Source organism: Anomaloglossus baeobatrachus, unplaced genomic scaffold, assembly GCF_048569485.1.
Source record: "Anomaloglossus baeobatrachus isolate aAnoBae1 unplaced genomic scaffold, aAnoBae1.hap1 Scaffold_334, whole genome shotgun sequence".
In the NCBI taxonomy this organism is placed as follows: domain Eukaryota; kingdom Metazoa; phylum Chordata; class Amphibia; order Anura; family Aromobatidae; genus Anomaloglossus; species Anomaloglossus baeobatrachus.
In genome coordinates, this window is record NW_027442718.1 from 2,817 (window position 1) to 21,000 (window position 18,184).

At 45.1% G+C, this 18,184-nt stretch overlaps 1 protein-coding gene across 1 annotated transcript; it reads right to left on the bottom strand.

The window, feature by feature from the left end:
• Window positions 1-5,113: 5,113 nt before the first annotated feature.
• LOC142271038 (uncharacterized) lies at window positions 5,114-11,450 on the bottom strand. The gene is made up of 4 exons (XM_075332463.1): window positions 11,288-11,450; window positions 11,082-11,205; window positions 10,885-10,998; window positions 5,114-6,863 (listed from the first exon to the last, which is right to left on the bottom strand). Exons 1-4 carry the CDS (start codon window positions 11,381-11,383, stop codon window positions 5,779-5,781), a joined length of 1,419 nt encoding a protein of 472 aa, XP_075188578.1. The 5' UTR covers window positions 11,384-11,450; the 3' UTR covers window positions 5,114-5,778.
• Window positions 11,451-18,184: the final 6,734 nt, after the last annotated feature.

The window sequence follows — 18,184 nt, forward strand, 5'->3', positions numbered from 1 at the left end:
TACAAATTTTCCGATAGTCCTGTGAGTCCATTACCACTATATTGCCCCCCTTATCGGAGGGCTTTATAGTGATCGTGGTTTCCTTCTCTAAAACACAAAGGGCCTCCATCTCTGCTTTAGTGAGATTGTTATTTTGTGTTAAGAGATTATGGACTCCAGACTTCCGTATGGGAGCTAATGGTTCAGGGAGAACCTCAAAAGATGCACGAACATCCCGGGTCACTAAATTCAAAAAGATGTCGATAGCTGAAACATCCGTAGCAATTGGAGGCATTTTAGTGCTTGGATTTTTCAACTTAGTAAAAGGACCCGCTCCCGTGTCATTGGTAATAGGTACATCCAAATCTGCCAAGAGTAACATCCCCTAACATGTCAGAGGGTATGCTTAGTTCCTCACATAACCGATTGTCTTTCAACTTGAAATTTTTTTTCCAACGGAGCTTTCTTACAAATAAATTCAAATCGACAATGAAATCAAAAACAGACATGTCACTCGTAGAAACAAACGAAAGCCCCTTGCTTAGAACCGCCATTTCCGAGTTGGTGAGGGGGGTCGCTTGGACAAATTAATGATTTGGGAGTCTATACCTAGCCTTTTGTTTTTTGGCTCCTGAGGAAATGCTGCCTCTCTAAAAACTGTTAAGACCCAGTAAGAAAATTGGCGAGCATTCCTAGAGTTCCCTTTCTGGAACCTCTTGCCTCTCTGTTGACCAAATAGATTAGAATGCCTACTTTTGGAGTCCGAAGCCTCCGTTTCAGTGGATGAGAGGTCAGATTCTCACTCTCTAGGGGTCGTCCTCTCAGCTGCAGCAAGTTGGTAAACCTTATTCTCCTTAAAATCCTGGAGGTCACGGACAAACTGTTTATGCTTCTTCTCTTTGATACGATATTGATATTTTTCTACTTTGTTTTGCAGAAGATTTTCTTTTGATGTAAAGTCAGTCTCGCCCTGAAAGGTCTTAATATGGTCAATTTGTTATTTTAATTTATTAAGAGCCTCAAGGCAGACCTTTTCCTCTGTCAAAAGAAGTTTCATAAATCTCAAACAGCTAGCCGTAGCCTCTCTTTCCCATGCACTGATCAGCTGAGAAATACGACACCTAGGTGCTGGCAATAGGGAAATATGTAAACCTCTCAGGACTATCCCATTTTTCAAATAGTTGTCCAAGCTTTGCAACTCCCACCAACTCGTTATTTGTTCTTTATAGGTTTTCGTAATCTCTTTAAATGCTGTTGTGCAAAATCTTTTTTTGTGCAAAATCTTTCTCAGAAAAAATCTCTCTAGCTTCAGTGAGCTATGAAGAGCTGTCAGGTGCAGATGCCAGAAAACCAGCCATGCCAAGTGTTATTAACTCAATAGAAAAGCAATCCTGCCGCAACGGCAAAACAGTACAGCCAAAATCCTGATTGGAATATCAGTTAAAGCAAGGATTTAAAATATAACTTTTAATATCAATAATCTAAAATCATGATAGAACAAAGTGCACTACAGTGCAGGAATAAATAACGATAGATAGATAGATCTCACCCAGTTCTTCTCCTGAGGAGATCAGATACCACCGGAAAAATCCAAGACAGAAGCGAGCCAAACTGGACATGAGGGGGAGGGGACCAGTATCAAAGTTCCTTACCCCTTTCGTGCCCCTGCAGAAAAGGCTTCTGCCCTTACAAGGGCAGCACCCAAGTCAGGAATGCTAACCCGATGAAAATGCACACCCTCCCAACGTGTTTCCCTCTCTGTGTAGTAAGAGAGTTCAACACGGGAGAAAATATTCAAGTAAAGCCTGCAGTGGCAGGACAATACTACACAAAGCACGTTAGTAGTACAAGTGTGTATGCTAATGGCCAGTGGGACGCTGTGTGCTGTTAGACCCACAACCTATACCCCTCATACCTCCTGCATCATCCGCAATCAGTGGTGCCACATGTTCGTGCAGTCCTCATAGTCGATCACCGATTCATGCAGACAGCCCCCACTGCGCATGCCCATAGATCAATCGATCCATCTGCAGTGTTTACAGCAGCCTGAAAAGTCCACTGCGTGGGCATTAGATTGATCCTGATTCACTCAGGCAGCATTTCCGCGTTCCACTCATGGAACGCACATATCGCGCATGCGCGGTGCGTAACCTATTACTTATAAGGCACTCCTATCAGGCTGATGCATTACTTCCACGCTTTACTCATGGAACGCACATATCGTGCATGCGCGGCGTATAACCTATTATTCATGTCAGGCTGATACATTACTTGATTCAGAAACTCTTTTAGCCAGTATTGACGTAGAGAGTCTTTATTCTTCCATACCCCATAACCAGGGAATGAGAGCCATTGAATACTTTCTATCAATACGAGGTCAACAGTTTGAGGCTCATAATCGGCTGATTCTTTCTCTGTTGCATTTTGTTCTGTACAACAATTTTCTAACGTTTGATGGCTCAATATACCACCAGCTCAGGGGCACAGCGATGGGGAGCCCTTGTGCTCCCTGCTACGCTAACTTGTTCCTGGGCTGGTGGGAGGACGTCTATGTGTTTTCCGAAGAAATGTCCAAATATACATGTATGATCGAGATTTTGACGCGGTTTATAGATGACGTCTTTGTGTTGTGGAAGGGCCCCCAGGAAGAATTTGTAAACTTTATACAGGATCTAAACTGTAATTCTATAGGTCTGAAGTTTACCTATGCCATTCATCCAAAACAGTTGTCATTCCTGGATTTGTTGGTCTCGGTAGACCCCCAGGGGGGACTCCAGACGACTATTTTTAGGAAACCCACCGCGACTAATTCCCTCCTTGATTGGAAGAGTCATCATCCGTTACCTCTCAGACGTGGAATCCCAAAGGGCCAATATTTACGTCTGAGACGGAACTGTTCCAGTAGGGAGGAATTTGTCGAGAAGGCTAAGGATCTTAGGGAACGTTTTTTGGACAAGGGCTATCCAAATCATATTCTTAAGGATGCCTATCACCATTTGCTCATACAGGATCGGAATCAACTCCTTGCTCCCAAACAGAAAAGGGATGAGCGTGGTGAAACAATAAGATTCATTACGACCTTCACAAAGGGTGCTAATCAGATTGGACAGATATTGGAACAGCACTGGGGGATCCTAAAAATGGATGGTGACATTGCGGATGTAATTGGCACACAACCATCTGTGACGTTCCAGAAAAATCGATCACTACGGGACCGCCTTGCACACAGTCACTTTGTAGCCCCTGAAAAACCAATCACCTGGATCCCAAGTAAGCCGACTAGGTGTTTCAAGTGTGGGGCATGTGTGGCATGTGACCGCATCCAGACGGGTAAAACCTTCAGAGGTACGGTCACGGGTGAATGTCTTAAGATCAGAGATTTCATAAACTGCAGAACCAAAAGGCATTGTATACTTGGCCACCTGCCATTATGGTAAACAGTATGTTGGGAAGACCATTAGGGAGTTTCGCCGACGGGTGTGAGAACACCTAGGCGATATCAGGAACGAACGTGATACCCCGATATCCAGGCATATGAATTCAGAACACTTCGGTAACAGGGAAACTATTGTCTTTATGGGGATTTTGAAGGTTAAACCATCTCCAAGAGGGGGCAATCTGGATAGGTTGCTTCTCCAAAAGGAGGCGAGGTTGATTTTTAAGTTGCGGACATGTCGCCCAGAGGGTCTAAATGACCTGGGCTATTGATCAAGTTGTTTAGCCCCTTTTGTGGAAATGAGCCCAGACCAGATTCTTTGGGTGTTACATTATTGGGCCTGGGGGAGGGTTGTAAGTTTATGTATTACAATTGCTTTATATCAACCTTCTAATAGATATAGGACACGGCTAGGAGGGTGTCCTTTCTGTATTCCCCCCCCCCCTCTTTTGCAGTGTTGATTGACTGTTGGGCTCTGTATTTCCTCTTTAAAGAATTAATATTCAATAGGATCTATATACCTCTTAGCCCCTCTGTATATATGGCCCCTTGTTATTACTCATTACAATTATTACCATTGTTTGCCTCTCTAGGAGTATCAGATTCATAATAATACTTTTTTAAAAATAGAATTGACATGCTGTGCACGGCTAAATGATATGCTATGATGGGCGTTTCATATTTGATCGCTGTTAATAAATGTGCATGTTTGCTAACTCACTATGTGAACATGGCGCCTGGGTGGCCAAACTAAATGTATTCTTTGACACACAATGCTAATTATGTGGGCTAATATTGATCGGCTTGGGCGGTTTGTGATAACTGAATGCAGTTTGCGCATGCAGGGTGCGTGCCTTCCACCTGTGGAGCGCGGTAGTAATGTATCAGCCTGACATGAATAATGGGTTATGCGCTACGCATGCGCGATATGTGCGTTCCATGGGTGGAGCGCGGAAGTAATGCATCAGCCTGATAGAAGTGCCTTATGAGTAATAGGTTACGCGCCGCGCATGCGCGATATGTGCGTTCCATGAGTGGAACGCGGAAATACCACCTGACTGAATCAGGATCAATCTAATGCCCACGCATGCGCAGTGGACTTTTCAGGCTGCTGTAAAACGCTGCAGATGGATCGATTGATCTATGGGCATGCGCAGTGGGGGCTGCCTGCATGAATCGGTGATCGACTATGAGGACTGCACGAACATGTGGCACCACTGATTGTGGATGATGCAGGAGGTATGAGGGGTATAGGTTGTGGGTCTAACAGCACACAGCGTCCCACTGGCCATTAGCATACACACTTGTACCACTAACGTGCTTTGTGTAGTATTGTCCTGCCACTGCAGGCTTTACTTGAATATTTTCTCCCCTGATGAACTCTCTTACTACACAGAGAGGTAAACGCATTGGGAGGGTGTGCATTTTCATCGGGTTAGCATTCCTGACTTGGGTGCTGCCCTTGTAAGGGTGGAAGCTTTTTCTGCAGGGGCACGAAAGGGGTAAGGAACTTTGATACTGGTCCCCTCCCCCTCATGTCCAGTTTGGCTCGCTTCTGCCTTGGATTTTTCCGGTGGTATCTGATCTCCTCAGGAGAAGAACTGGGTGAGATCTATCTATTTATTGTTATTTATTCATGCACTGCACTTTGTTCTATCATGATTTTAGATTATTGATATTAAAAGTTATATTTTAAATCCTTGCTTTAACTGACATATATACAAGGGCAAGAGCCATATATACCAGGATGGGGATCATATATACCAGGATGGGATAAAAATGGGCAACATATATACCAGGATGAAAGACAAATATACGAGTATGGAAGACACATATACCTGGAAGGGGCCAAGAATGGGGAACACTAGTACTGAATTGGGGGATTTTCTCCCTGTAACAGTGTCAGCAGCAGATTCCCCCCATAACAATGCTTCATGACTACATTTTTTGCGTTAATTTCTTCCCTATATTCCTCTTTCAAAACCTAGGTGTGTCTTATGGTCTAAAAAAAATACAATAATTTCTAAAAAGAAAGAAAATGTTTTTTTCCCTCACCAATTCTTACTTGAGCAATTGTAGCCGATTTTTGGAAAAAAAACCTTTGAATTACATCATGATGGCTTCTCCCGTGTGACTGATCTGACAACAGGACCTGATTAATGATAAAAACATTTGTCAAATTCTGTAAGCAAGGATGGCTGCCCTGGCCTGTTGGTTTTCTGATGTCGGCAAGACTTGCTTTACCAGTTAAACATTTCAATTTCACAACATGAAAAAGGTTCCTTCTCTGTACAACTTCTTCCCGTTTAACAAGATCTGATTTCTGAGAATTACATTTTCCACATTCAGAACATAAAAATGGTTTATTTTGTGTGATTTTTTTGATGGTGAACAAGACCTGATTTCCTAGTAAAACATTTCCCACATTCCAGGCATGAAAACAGCTTCTCTCCTGAGTGAGATCTTTGATGCACAACAAGTTCTGATTTCTGAATAAAACATTTCCCACATTCTGAACATGAAAATGGCTTCTCCCCTATATGAGATTTTTGATGCCTAACAAGTTCTGATTTCCGAATAAAACATTTCCCACATTCTGAACATGAAAATGGCGTCTCCCCTGTATGAGATATTTGATGCCTAACAAAAGCCGATTTGTGAATAAAACATTTCCCACATTCTGAACATGAAAATGGCTTCTCCCCGGTGTGATATCTTTGATGCACAACAAGATCTGATTTCTGAATAAAACATTTCCCACATTCTGAACATGAAAATGGCTTCTCCCCTGTGTGAGTTTTTTGATGGATATTAAGACTTGATTTCCTAGTAAAACATTTACCACATTCCAAGCATGAAAATGGCTTCGCCCCTGTGTGAGATCTTTGATGCCTAACAAGATTTGATTTCCGAATAAAACATTTCCCACATTCTGAACATGAAAAAGGCTTCTCCCCTGTGTGAATTCTTTGATGCTCAATAAGTTCTGATTTCCGAATTAAATATTTCCCACATTCTGAACATGAAAATTGCTTCTCCCCGGTGTGATATCTTTGATGCACAACAAGATCTGATTTCTGAATAAAACATTTCCCACATTCTGAACATGAAAATGGCTTCTCCCCTGTGTGAGTTTTTTGATGGATATTAAGATGTGATTTCCTGGTAAAACATTTCCCACATTTTGAACATGCAAATGGTTTGTCCCTTGTAGGAGCCGTTTCATGTTCCACATTCCTTCTGTATCTTTTATTTTGCTTACAATTCTGTGATAAATCTGAATTTTGGACTTGTTTGAAAAGATCAGATGATAAAGCTTTCCGGGGAAGGACTGGAGGTATATCTGGGACAACAGCATGCTCTTCATATGTATCATGTGTGATACTTTCATCATCTGTTTTAAATTCTAAAGATAATAGATTTCCATCTGAACTCTGAGTACAGTCATCTGTTAAAAATAAACACAATGTTATTATTTTTTAATGATATCTTGAAAGTACATTTTTTTTTAAACCATAACATTAGAAATTAAATTAGGAAAAAATGTTTTGTCCATAAATCTGTTGTCCAATTTCGACATCTAAAGGCTGCTTTACACACTGCGACATCGCTAGCGATGTCGCTAGCTATCGGACCCGCCACCGTCGTGCGTGCGTTACGGGCCAATCGTTGCCCGTGGCGAAAAATAGCGCTAGTACGCATCACATGCACATACCTTCCTAACGACGTCGCTGTGGCCGGCGAACAAACTCATTTTTAAGGGGGTGGTGTTAGAATTGGCGCCGCCATAGCCGCAAGCAGCCTGCTGCGGTTCCAGTTGTGCCCAGGCGCCGGCTGCCGTTTTTGGCCGTGCCTCGGGTCGTCCAGCTGGCTGCTTGCACCTCCACGTCTAAGTGTGCAGAGGCGGCTAGTGCGCATGCGTGTGCCGATTTACCCCAGCCGGAGCATAAGTCCAGTGTTTCGCCTAGTGAGCATGCTCAGCCTGATAGTGCCATTTCTGAGGCTAAGTCCTCGGTTCGGGCTGCTGAGCATGCCCCTACACTTAGTGCGAGAAGCCTCTTTGCACAGGTGCTTGGACTGCGTGCTGTGTCTAAGTCCTGTGTTGTGCCTACTGAGCATGCTCAGGCTGATAGTCTGAATTCTGAGACTGTTGTCTAGGCTACTGAGCATGCTCAGGCACTTATAGTCTGATTTCTGAGACTGTTGTCTAGGCTACTGAGCATGCTCAGGCACTTAGTGCATTGGAGGCAAAGTCCGGGAAGGACTTCACTGGGCATGTCCGTGAGGTGGCAGGCCTTGATAGGCCAGAGGGCATCAGGTGTCCTAATGATGTGGCCACTCCGGACTATGAGGCCCAGCCCTATGACACAACACCTCACCATTGGTCGTCAGACGATGACTGGTGAAGTGTTTGGGTGTGGCTGCCATGAGGACATCAGTGACGTGGCGGTTTAGGATAGGCCGCTTGTGACGTCGCTGATGACATGGCACTCTGCTGTTGGTCCCTGGAGGTGCCATTGTGGTCCACCCTGGGTTTGGGGCGGACCCAGGTTATAAAAAGGGGCTGGAGACAACATGGAGGTGCGCAGTCTTCACATTTGCTCAGTCAGAGCACACCTCCATGTTAGAGCCTCATTGCGGCATAAGCCTATGTTCGGAAACGGTAGGTAGGGTTAGGCGAACGGTGCCTGTCACGCCAAGATTCGTGGCTCAGCACATCAGGGTTAGGCGCCGTGCTTCCCTCCTGTCGCTCCAGTCTTGCTGTAGCAGCCAAGTGGCGTTAACTGGGCTGCGGCTGATGCGCCTCCTGTCCGATTGTGCCCCCTACGCACACGGACAACGCACCTGCTGCCCCACCAGTCCGGTTGTGCCCCCTACGCGCACGGACAGCGTACCCCAGGACCCCTGTAGAGTTAATAGGGTGTTCCTTATCCTCCTCGGCTTCCCGGTCAACGCTACTGGTGTAACCATCTGGCCTGACGTGTCCTTCACACACGTGGCCAGTCGAGAGGTGACCAGAAACGCTAATCGGAGGACCGCTCGGCCTGACGTGTCCTACACACGTGGCCAACAGGGCGCTTCGTGGCGGTCTACTGGTCAACGCTACCTGGTCACCACCCGGCCTGACGTGTTCCCTGCACACGTGGTTGGTGTAGCGCCAGGTGCACCAAAACGCTAACCGGATTGTCGTCCGGTCTGACGTGTCTTTCTCTACACACGTGACCGGTTCCCAGATTCCCTGGGTTATCTCAGAGCCATCCAGCTCTATAGTCCCTGCCTAACCCTCAAGTGCCAGCAGCTCCTTTGTCATCTGGAGCACGGTGGGCCCCGACTGACGATTAGGATATATATCCCCTGGTCCTAATCTGAAGGTCCCCCCGTAACAGGTGGTTCGTGCGGCGTCACAGCAACATCACACAGCGGGCCACCAATAGAAGCGGAGGGGCGGAGAGCAGCCGCATGAACGTCACTCCCACCTCGTTGCCAGATGACGCAGGAATGCTGCTGTTCATCGTTCCCGGGGTGTCACACGTAGCGATGTGTGCTGCCTCAGGAACGACGAACAACCTGTGTCCTGAATGAGCAACGATATTTGGGAAAGGAACGACGTGTCAAAAATCAACGATTTTTGCTGCTTTTTGGATCGTTAGCGGTCGCTCGTAGGAGTCACACGCAACGATGTTGTTAACAACGCCGGATGTGCATCACAAATTCTGTGACCCCAGCGATATCTCGTTAGCGATGTTGTTGCGTGTAACGGGGCCTTAAGAGTTACATCTTCGTTAATTTCAATCTCCCATTCCTAGCACCAGTGCTCTGGAATGTGCTACAGTAAATAAATTGATTGTCACAATATGACTGCAGGATAATGAGGGACAGTTGCTATACTGTCCCTCACGCTAGGGGACCCTAAACTATTCCTAACCTCACGATTACCCCTTAAGATGGAGATGCCTAAGTCCCGTGACTTACTATTCTCCTGACCAAATCTAATCTGTTATCTTTCGGGAAAGAAAGGGTCAGGAATATGATGGAAACATAGATTAAGACAAATGGGACACATTGCAAATTCACAGAAATAAAAAGTGAGAGACTAAGGAGAAAAGCAAGAGCAGAAAGGCAGCAACAAAAAGACAACAGGGGTTAACACCACAACAGTCCACAGCAATAATACACAACAACCAACCGTAAGTCTGGATCACAACACCTCACCAGAACAGTATAGGTAACCTATAGCTTGCATTAATTAAATAATCCAGCCAGCTTATACAGAAGGGGAGCTATACTTTCTCCTCTACAGCATGTGATCAAAGACATTAACAAGCAGCCCCGCAGAGAATAACTCTTGCTAGCCTGCCCAAGCCTGTGGTTCGACGCCTGCGTCTCCCTGCGCTGCTCACAGACATCAGAGAAGTGAACATGCAGAGTACCAGAATCTATAATTTCCACAGATCCTGACGCCGCCATGACAGTTCGCAAAACCTGCAAAAATCTCCTTGTAACATTGATCCACAACATAGACAATTTCAAAGATATTTTTTTTCAAAGACGAGCATAAAATAGTTATAGACAGATGCCGGATATTTAACGGGGTTGTCCGGGACTATAACGTTGCTGGCCTATCCTTAGGCTTTGTAACCAAAGCAGGTAGCAGGGTTCTTGCAGTCAAACATTGGGGCTCCAATTCATCAAGACTGGCGATGGACACTGAAAACTGACGTCAGGGACTGGAGTGAGATTTCTGGTATAGGGAACGCCGCAGTTTGTTATGAATTAGAGAAGCGGTGGCATCACACCCTTCTTCTGGCCAAGCGCTGCCCATTTTGGCAAAGCTGGTTAAAATTGGCGTAAACACACACCAGCCTTTGGTCACATGACATGATGTCAAAAAGGTCATTAAGCAGTCCTATAATTGGCATATAAACACTGGGCCCCTAGGAGAATGGGGGCCTGTGAAATTGTCCAGTGAGCTCTCCCTTTCCCCTAATGCCAGTCCTGCATGCCAGCCTGTGTCCTGTTCAATTCATTTAGACTCCTGCAATTAAGAGACCTTTGATTACATCATGTCACATGACTATGAAATCATCAAAGGTCCTTAAACAGTTAACCTTAGGGTCCCTATCAGTTGTATTCTAAGAGAGTGGATTTCCTAAGAAATTGCACAGCTTGACTCTCCCAACGCTGGCCCTGACTCTAACTAGGGCTTATTCTTGGAGTAGGGCTTATATTTCAAGTATTCTCTAAAATCATGCTAGGTCTTATTTTCAGTGGTCGTATTTTCTGGGAAACAGGGTATTCATGAACCTCTGCAGGTCTTTGAGTTGCCTTCATAATGACATAGAGAAGGGATTAGAAACAAACAGCAGAAGAAGCAGAAGCAAAGACAATACAGCTGAAAAAAACAGCAGAAAACCTAAAAATGTAAACACAAAATTAGTGCAGAAAGTACATGAGTAGATATCTCTTACTGGATAGAGCTGGAGGAGACACATCCTGAGGAACATCGGGGTCTTCTTGTTTACAGTCCTGTGGGAGAAGAGGACGGGGACATCTCTCTGGTGTTGTCCTCTTACTGGATAGACCTGGAGGAGGCACATACAGGGACTGAATTCATTCCTTACATACAGATAATTATAGGCCGTGTGTATTTAGTCCTGTCTATTACCTGGTGATGTGAGGGGCTGGGGAACCTCCATCATGACGCCCTTGTACAGATCTTTGTGTCCTTCTAAATACTCCCACTCCTCCATGGAGAAATAGACGGTGACGTCCTGACACCTTATAGGAACCTGACACATACAATGATACCGTCACCCCCCGATCCCTTCATAGCGTTACTGTATAATGTCCCAGCATTCCCAGCAGTGTCACCTCTCCAGTCAGCAGCTCAATCATCTTGTAGGTGAGTTCTAGGATCTTCTGGTCATTGATGTCCTGATGTATCGGGGGGTGAGGTGGAGGCCCCATGATTGGGCTCAGGGGTCTTCCCCATCCCTCAGACACAGGGGCCTGACAGCGCTCACTAGAGGTCTTCTTCACTACTGTGTAATCCTGGTTATGGAGAGACACCGTAATAAATCTCACTCCAGACATTTCCAGAGTCCTCACCTCTCCAGTTCTGTCCATCTGTTATTCCCATAGATAAGAATGATGTAATGTGACGTCATCAGAATCTCTCACCTCTCCAGTAAGCCGGAAGAGGATCTCTAGGGTGAGGTGTAATATCCTCTCCGCCATCTTGTCCCTGTCCATATCCATCCTTGATGGGTCAATCAGGAGAATTCTCTTATATAGAAGATCTCCACTGAGAGGATCCGATATTGTAGGGACCTGAATGGGGAGAAGAGGACGATGTAACATCATAAAGAATCCGGTGTAATAATACAATTACTGGAGATAACCGTTCACTAGATAGAGATAATTGCCGCGCTGCCATGAGGAGTCCAGACTAACTCTGCTGCCTTATTACACTGAATGGATCCTTTGAGGGTTTCTTGTGAATCATGTCATTTAAAGAATTACATGTAAACCTCTCATGCTAATAGGTTTAGGAGAAGGGTGTAGCCTCACAGCGCCCTGAACCAGGCTTACCCGGAGGGGCATGATTAAGTGCCTACCCAGTCATCACCAGAGCCTCTGAGGTTGGACTTTGCTGACAGTAGGCACCAGTTACCAATACAGGGCAGTCCCTGGTTGTTGTGTTCCACCAAGAGGCTGAGTGGTGTATCATGAGAAAGATGGGGTGGGAGCCACTGCCTCTAGGGAAGAACAGGAAGGATAAACCCTGTCACTTACTCTGAGCAACCCTGAGCTCCCCGATGTCCCAAGACAGGTTCTTTCCCCTTGTGCAGCGATCACGTGTCTATCCTTGTCTTACCCTAATCACAGCTGTGTCTAGTGAGCAGGGCAGGAGGAACACTAGTCCTGCTTTATGATAATGACACAAAAGGAAAACGACAGACAAAGGAAAAATAACTGCATTCCCAAACAAGTGGTAAAAAAGGGGGATGGAAAGAGAAATTAATAAAAAGGGAGATGATCAATAGGAAGACACCAAAGAAGACTTCCAAGCAGCAATCTCCAGGACCAAATTCAAAACAATTCTTCTTTCCATGGCTCTCACTTCCATGCCAGGACCATGGAAAAGCAAGTTATCACTGGCAACTACTGAGGTAAAGTGGTGAGTACTTATAACGGGGGAGTGCAGAAATCAGAACAGCTGAGACAACTCAGGATTAGTGTTGAGCGGACCCGGACTGTAAATGTCCGGATACGCGCGGTTTCAGCGCTATCTCCGGGCCAAGCCCGGGCGCGGGATTCCGGGTGCACGATCCGGAATCGGCAATTAAAAAAAATGAAAAAAAAACCATATAATGAGCGTTTCATACTTACCAAGACTCGGTGTCATGGCGGCACACTGCTTCCGGGTCGCGCTTTCACTTCCTGTGCTGTGCACCCAATCACACAGTTTTCTGTGCTTTCCCCGCCCACCGGCCGTCCTCTCAGCTGTGATTGGTTAGAGGCTAACGCGCCCCCCAGCCTGTGACAGCTCTGCTGCGGTCATAGCTTATCGCGGCTCAGTAATAGGCTGCACTCAGAGCGGGCAGTCTTCTCTATAGCTGCTCGCTCTGAGATGTAGCAGTGCTGGATGTGTCGACGTGGGACTTCTCCTGTGGATTACGTCGGAGCTGCAGGGTGTTTGGGCTTAATAAAGAGGTGAAGCAGGGTGTGTTTTGTACTTTATTTCAAATAAAGGATTGTTCTCTGTGTGTTTATTTACTGTCATTTACAGGTTTGTGTGATGCAGGTATCTGATAGACGCCTGTGCCATCACACAAAGCTAGGGTTTAGCAGCAGCCGTGTGCTGCTATTAACCCCTGCTATTACCCCGACTGGCACCGCATCACGCCTCCGGGAAGAGCTGGTATCGCACACCGGTATTGTCACATCTAATAGATGCGGCAATACCGGGCGGCTGCGGGCTGAGGATATACCAGCCCCCAGCCAGCGTTATCATGGCTAAGGATGAAAACTGGGGGGAACTGCACGTTGTTTGTTTTTTTTTAATTATTTATTTAAAAAAAAAAAAAAGCAAGCGGTTTTTTTCTACGCCGCAGTCACACTTGTGAGGAACTCCCGCTAGTCTGACATCGCAGAACAGCTGCACACTTCTGACAGGAGCGTGCATGTGTTTCTAGGTACATGCATGCTCATGTTCAGACAGCAGCAGGCTGAGATTATGCCAGCCCCCAGCCGGCGTTATCATGGCTGGGGATGGAAAAAAAAAAAAAAATTCTACCAGCAGGTGGAAATTTGGTGCTGAAAGCTGGTGCAGATGATTTCAGCACCAAATGTGCACCTCCTGGCAAAAAAACCCGGCAAAAATCGCGGAAAAATAACCGTGGCAAAAACCGCGGCAAAAATTTTCCGCCAAAACACCGCGTTTTTTTTGCCAGGAGGTGTAGATTGGATGCAGAAATATGGTATAAAAATTTCAGCACAAAATCTGCATCTCTTGGCCAAAAAAACTGATTTTTCTGCTAGGAGATGCAGGTCTGTGAACTCAGTGACCTCCACCTGAGGTCAGGTTGCCTGCGATCACAGATGAAGGACCGTGGGAATCTCCAGCTGTGACCGCCAATGACCTGAGTGACGTCACCGCTCAATGCGCAGCTCATTCATTTTCTGGAGCTCACAGAGAGCGGTCGGTCGTGCCGCTCTCTGTGATATTCAGGTGTAGCAGAGCTGAAGCGGCGTGGGACATTGTGTGAATTACGTCGGAGCTGCAGGGTGTTGGGGGGTTAATAAAGGGGTGAAGCAGGCGATGTTTGTATTTTATTCCAAATAAAGAATTGTTCTTGGTGTCTGTGTTTATTTACTGTCACTTACAGGTTAGTGTGATGCAGGTATCTGATAGACGCCTGTGCCATCACACAACCTAGGGTTTAGTAGCAGCTGTGTGCTGTTATTAACCCCTGCTATTACCCCGACTGGCACCGCATTACGCCTCCGAGAAGAGCTGGTATCGCACACCAGTATGGTCACATCCAATAGATACGGCAATACCGGGCGGCTGCGGGCTGAGGATATACCAGCCCCCAGCCGGCTTTATCATGGCTGGGGATGAAAATAGGGGGAACCGTACGTCGTTTTTTTTTTTACTTTCACCAGAATCACACATGTGAGGGGTTGTGATACCAATGTGATATGACTGAAAGAATGTGTGATTAGATAGGAATCATAATCAAAAGATAGGAGTGATCCCAGATATTATTTGACCTATCAATAATTCAGTATCAAAGAGATGTCCTCTGGATGATGACCAAAGAATACATGTCAAACAGGTCTTGAAGCAGTTTCAAGATAATGGGGAAGTCACATTTACAGTTCCACTTACCGGAAACTTGTGGTTGGCTTAAAGACAGGTTTAAGGAAGCTTGCATATGAAATTTACGGCTCATTGCAATATTTCACTAACACTATGGTCAACTGTGGTCGGTCAGTTGTCAACTGGCAGGATGTACAAGAGAATGTACAGGAAGCTGCTGGTGCCCACAGCAGTTTGTGGTCAAGTTACATGAACATGAATCAGCTGTCACATGCTGGTGACCATTTAAACACAACCTACAAAGTTTTCCTATAAAAATACACCGGACTCGCTTAATGTTAAGGGAAACCTTCCAGGACATTGAAGTGTACGTACGCACTGTTCCTGTGATGCAAGAGGCCGAGTTGTTGTTTCCTTATCATTAAATCGAGTTCCCTCCGATGTGAAAGGATTGCTACAACATAACGGTAATGTTGATGCATATTTCTCTTATTGTATAAGATTCTATGACTATAGTTCTAAATGCCTATGTACCATTGATTATATTCATGTGCTATTAAAATAAATAGTATCTTGCTATAAAGAATATTAGTATTCGTGCCTGATTAGGATATCAGTGAGCGCTTCGTAAGTACGGGCTTTCAGCCCCTTTTTAGTAGAATTTAGCAAGACATAAATTGGCGTAGTCAGCAGGATTACTTCTATAAGAAGTAATTAACGATTTTTTGTAATTTAGAAGTTAAAAACATATATTTGGCAAATTTCCAGATATTTTTTTTTTTTAAATCTTTTTGCATAGTGTCAAAATGTTCAGAAAATGTAAGGATAATGTTAAGGAGGTTGTTGTGGAGATCCCGAGCTGGATTGAGGCTCCCTACAATCTTATAGCACATGAATTGGTCAATTGTGGATTGGCAGAACAATGGCAGAATAAGCTCAAGGGTTGTGAAGCTACTGATGTTGTGAATGTACTCAGTAGTGCCCCTGTGAAAACAGGTGATGTAGTGTCTTGTGGATTGGTAGAACAATGGCAGGACAAGCTTAAGGGTAGTAAAGCTACTGATGTTGTGAATGTACTCAGTGGTGCCCCTGTGAAAGCAGGTGATGTAGTGTCTTTAGCACGGCACAAACAATGGCAGGATAAGCTTAAGGGTAGTGAAGCTACTGATGTTGTGAATGTATTCGGTAGTGTCCCTGTGAAAGCAGGTGATGTAGTGTCTTTAGCACGGCGCAAACAATGGCAGGATAAGCTTAAGGGTAGTGAAGCTACTGATGTTGTGAATGTATTCGGTAGTGTCCCTGTGAAAGCAGGTGATGTAGTGTCTTTAGCACGGCACAAACAATGGCAGGATAAGCTTAAGGGTAGTGAAGCTACTGATGTTGTGAATGTATTCGGTAGTGTCCCTGTGAAAGCAGGTGATGTAGTGTCTTTAGCACGGCGCAAACAATGGCAGGATAAGCTTAAGGGTAGTGAAGCTACTGATGTTGTGAATGTATTCGGTAGTGTCCCTGTGAAAGCAGGTGATGTAGTGTCTTTAGCACGGCACAAACAATGGCAGGATAAGCTTAAGGGTAGTGAAGCTACTGATGTTGTGAATGTATTCGGTAGTGTCCCTGTGAAAGCAGGTGATGTAGTGTCTTTAGCACGGCGCAAACAATGGCAGGATAAGCTTAAGGGTAGTGAAGCTACTGATGTTGTGAATGTATTCGGTAGTGTCCCTGTGAAAGCAGGTGATGTAGTGTCTTTAGCACGGCACAAACAATGGCAGGATAAGCTTAAGGGTAGTGAAGCTACTGATGTTGTGAATGTATTCGGTAGTGTCCCTGTGAAAGCAGGTGATGTAGTGTCTTTAGCACGGCACAAACAATGGCAGGACAAGCTTAAGGGTAGTGAAGCTACTGATGTTGTGAATGTACTCAGTGGTGCCCCTGTGAAAGCAGGTGATGTAGTGTCTTTAGCACGGCACAAACAATGGCAGGATAAGCTTAAGGGTAGTGAAGCTACTGATGTTGTGAATGTATTCGGTAGTGTCCCTGTGAAAGCAGGTGATGTAGTGTCTTTAGCACGGCGCAAACAATGGCAGGATAAGCTTAAGGGTAGTGAAGCTACTGATGTTGTGAATGTATTCAGTAGTGTCCCTGTGAAAGCAGGTGATGTAGTGTCTTTAGCACGGCACAAACAATGGCAGGATAAGCTTAAGGGTAGTGAAGCTACTGATGTTGTGAATGTATTCGGTAGTGTCCCTGTGAAAGCAGGTGATGTAGTGTCTTTAGGACGGCGCATCTGGATTTTGGCAAGTGCATATAGTGTAATGCATGAGCGTAATCTAAAGATGCAGAAGAAAAGTTCCCAGATGGAACAAAAGATGATAGAATTAGGTTGCCTGAAAACAGTTCTGGAATGTAATACCAGACTGTTGAAGGATAAATTGGAACATTATCAGAATGTGGCAGAAAAAGCTGCCATAAAAATTGCTCAAAATAAGTATAAGAAAAGAAGAGGAAAGGTACATAAAACCAAAGTACATAAAAGTATCGTCTCAGCTTCTATAAACTGGGATCCCGATACTTGGGATGGGGATGTGTGGGATTCATCTTCATCATCTGATGAGGAGGATTACCATAAAGGGAAGATTCAGGCTAATCCCATAAGGAGGCGCCTAGAGAGGACAGAAAATGAGATCATCCGGGAACATGTCCGGGATTGTCAGGGGAATCTGCAATATGACGAAGATGGTAATGCCATCATAAATGAGAGAACGATTCTTCATGTAAAAAATCGAGTAACCATTGAAGATTACTCTCAGGGAGAAGTTGATAGCATTTTAAACACAGTTTAGACAAAAACCAGGAGAAGGAGAAATTCCCTGGTTGGTCAGGGTGCACGATCTCGGAGGAGGTGGAGTGCACTTTGACGCCGGAGACGTGGCATAATTTGTCACCATGTCTCGTGACCCAGAAATTCAGAGATCAATAAAAAATTATTTTGTTGATCATAATGAGCATGGTACTCAAAACTTAATCATGATCTTAGCCCATGCTTTTCTGGACAAATATCCATCAGAAGCAGACTTTCCTATCAATGATAAACCTTGGTATACCTTAAAAGATGGTATGGAAAGGCTGAAGGAAGAAGCAATGAGGAATGCTCTTCCTCTTTTGGGAATGGATGATGATTATCTCCAGTACCCATTGAAAGCCAGCATAAGAAATAGGCTGGTTAAACATGCTCCTCCAGCATACAAAACAGTTATTTTAACCTTAACTGTAGCGCTGACTGGAGAATCAATCGGTGTAGTTCTAGGGAGGATGAGGGAGTTACAGGATATGGGACAGTGGGATAAATCATCCCCTGGAGGCCATGTTGGTAACAGTAAGCCAAACAATCCTGATTGGAAAGAAAAATCAGTAGGGGAGGCCCCACGAGTGTCTCGCAAAGA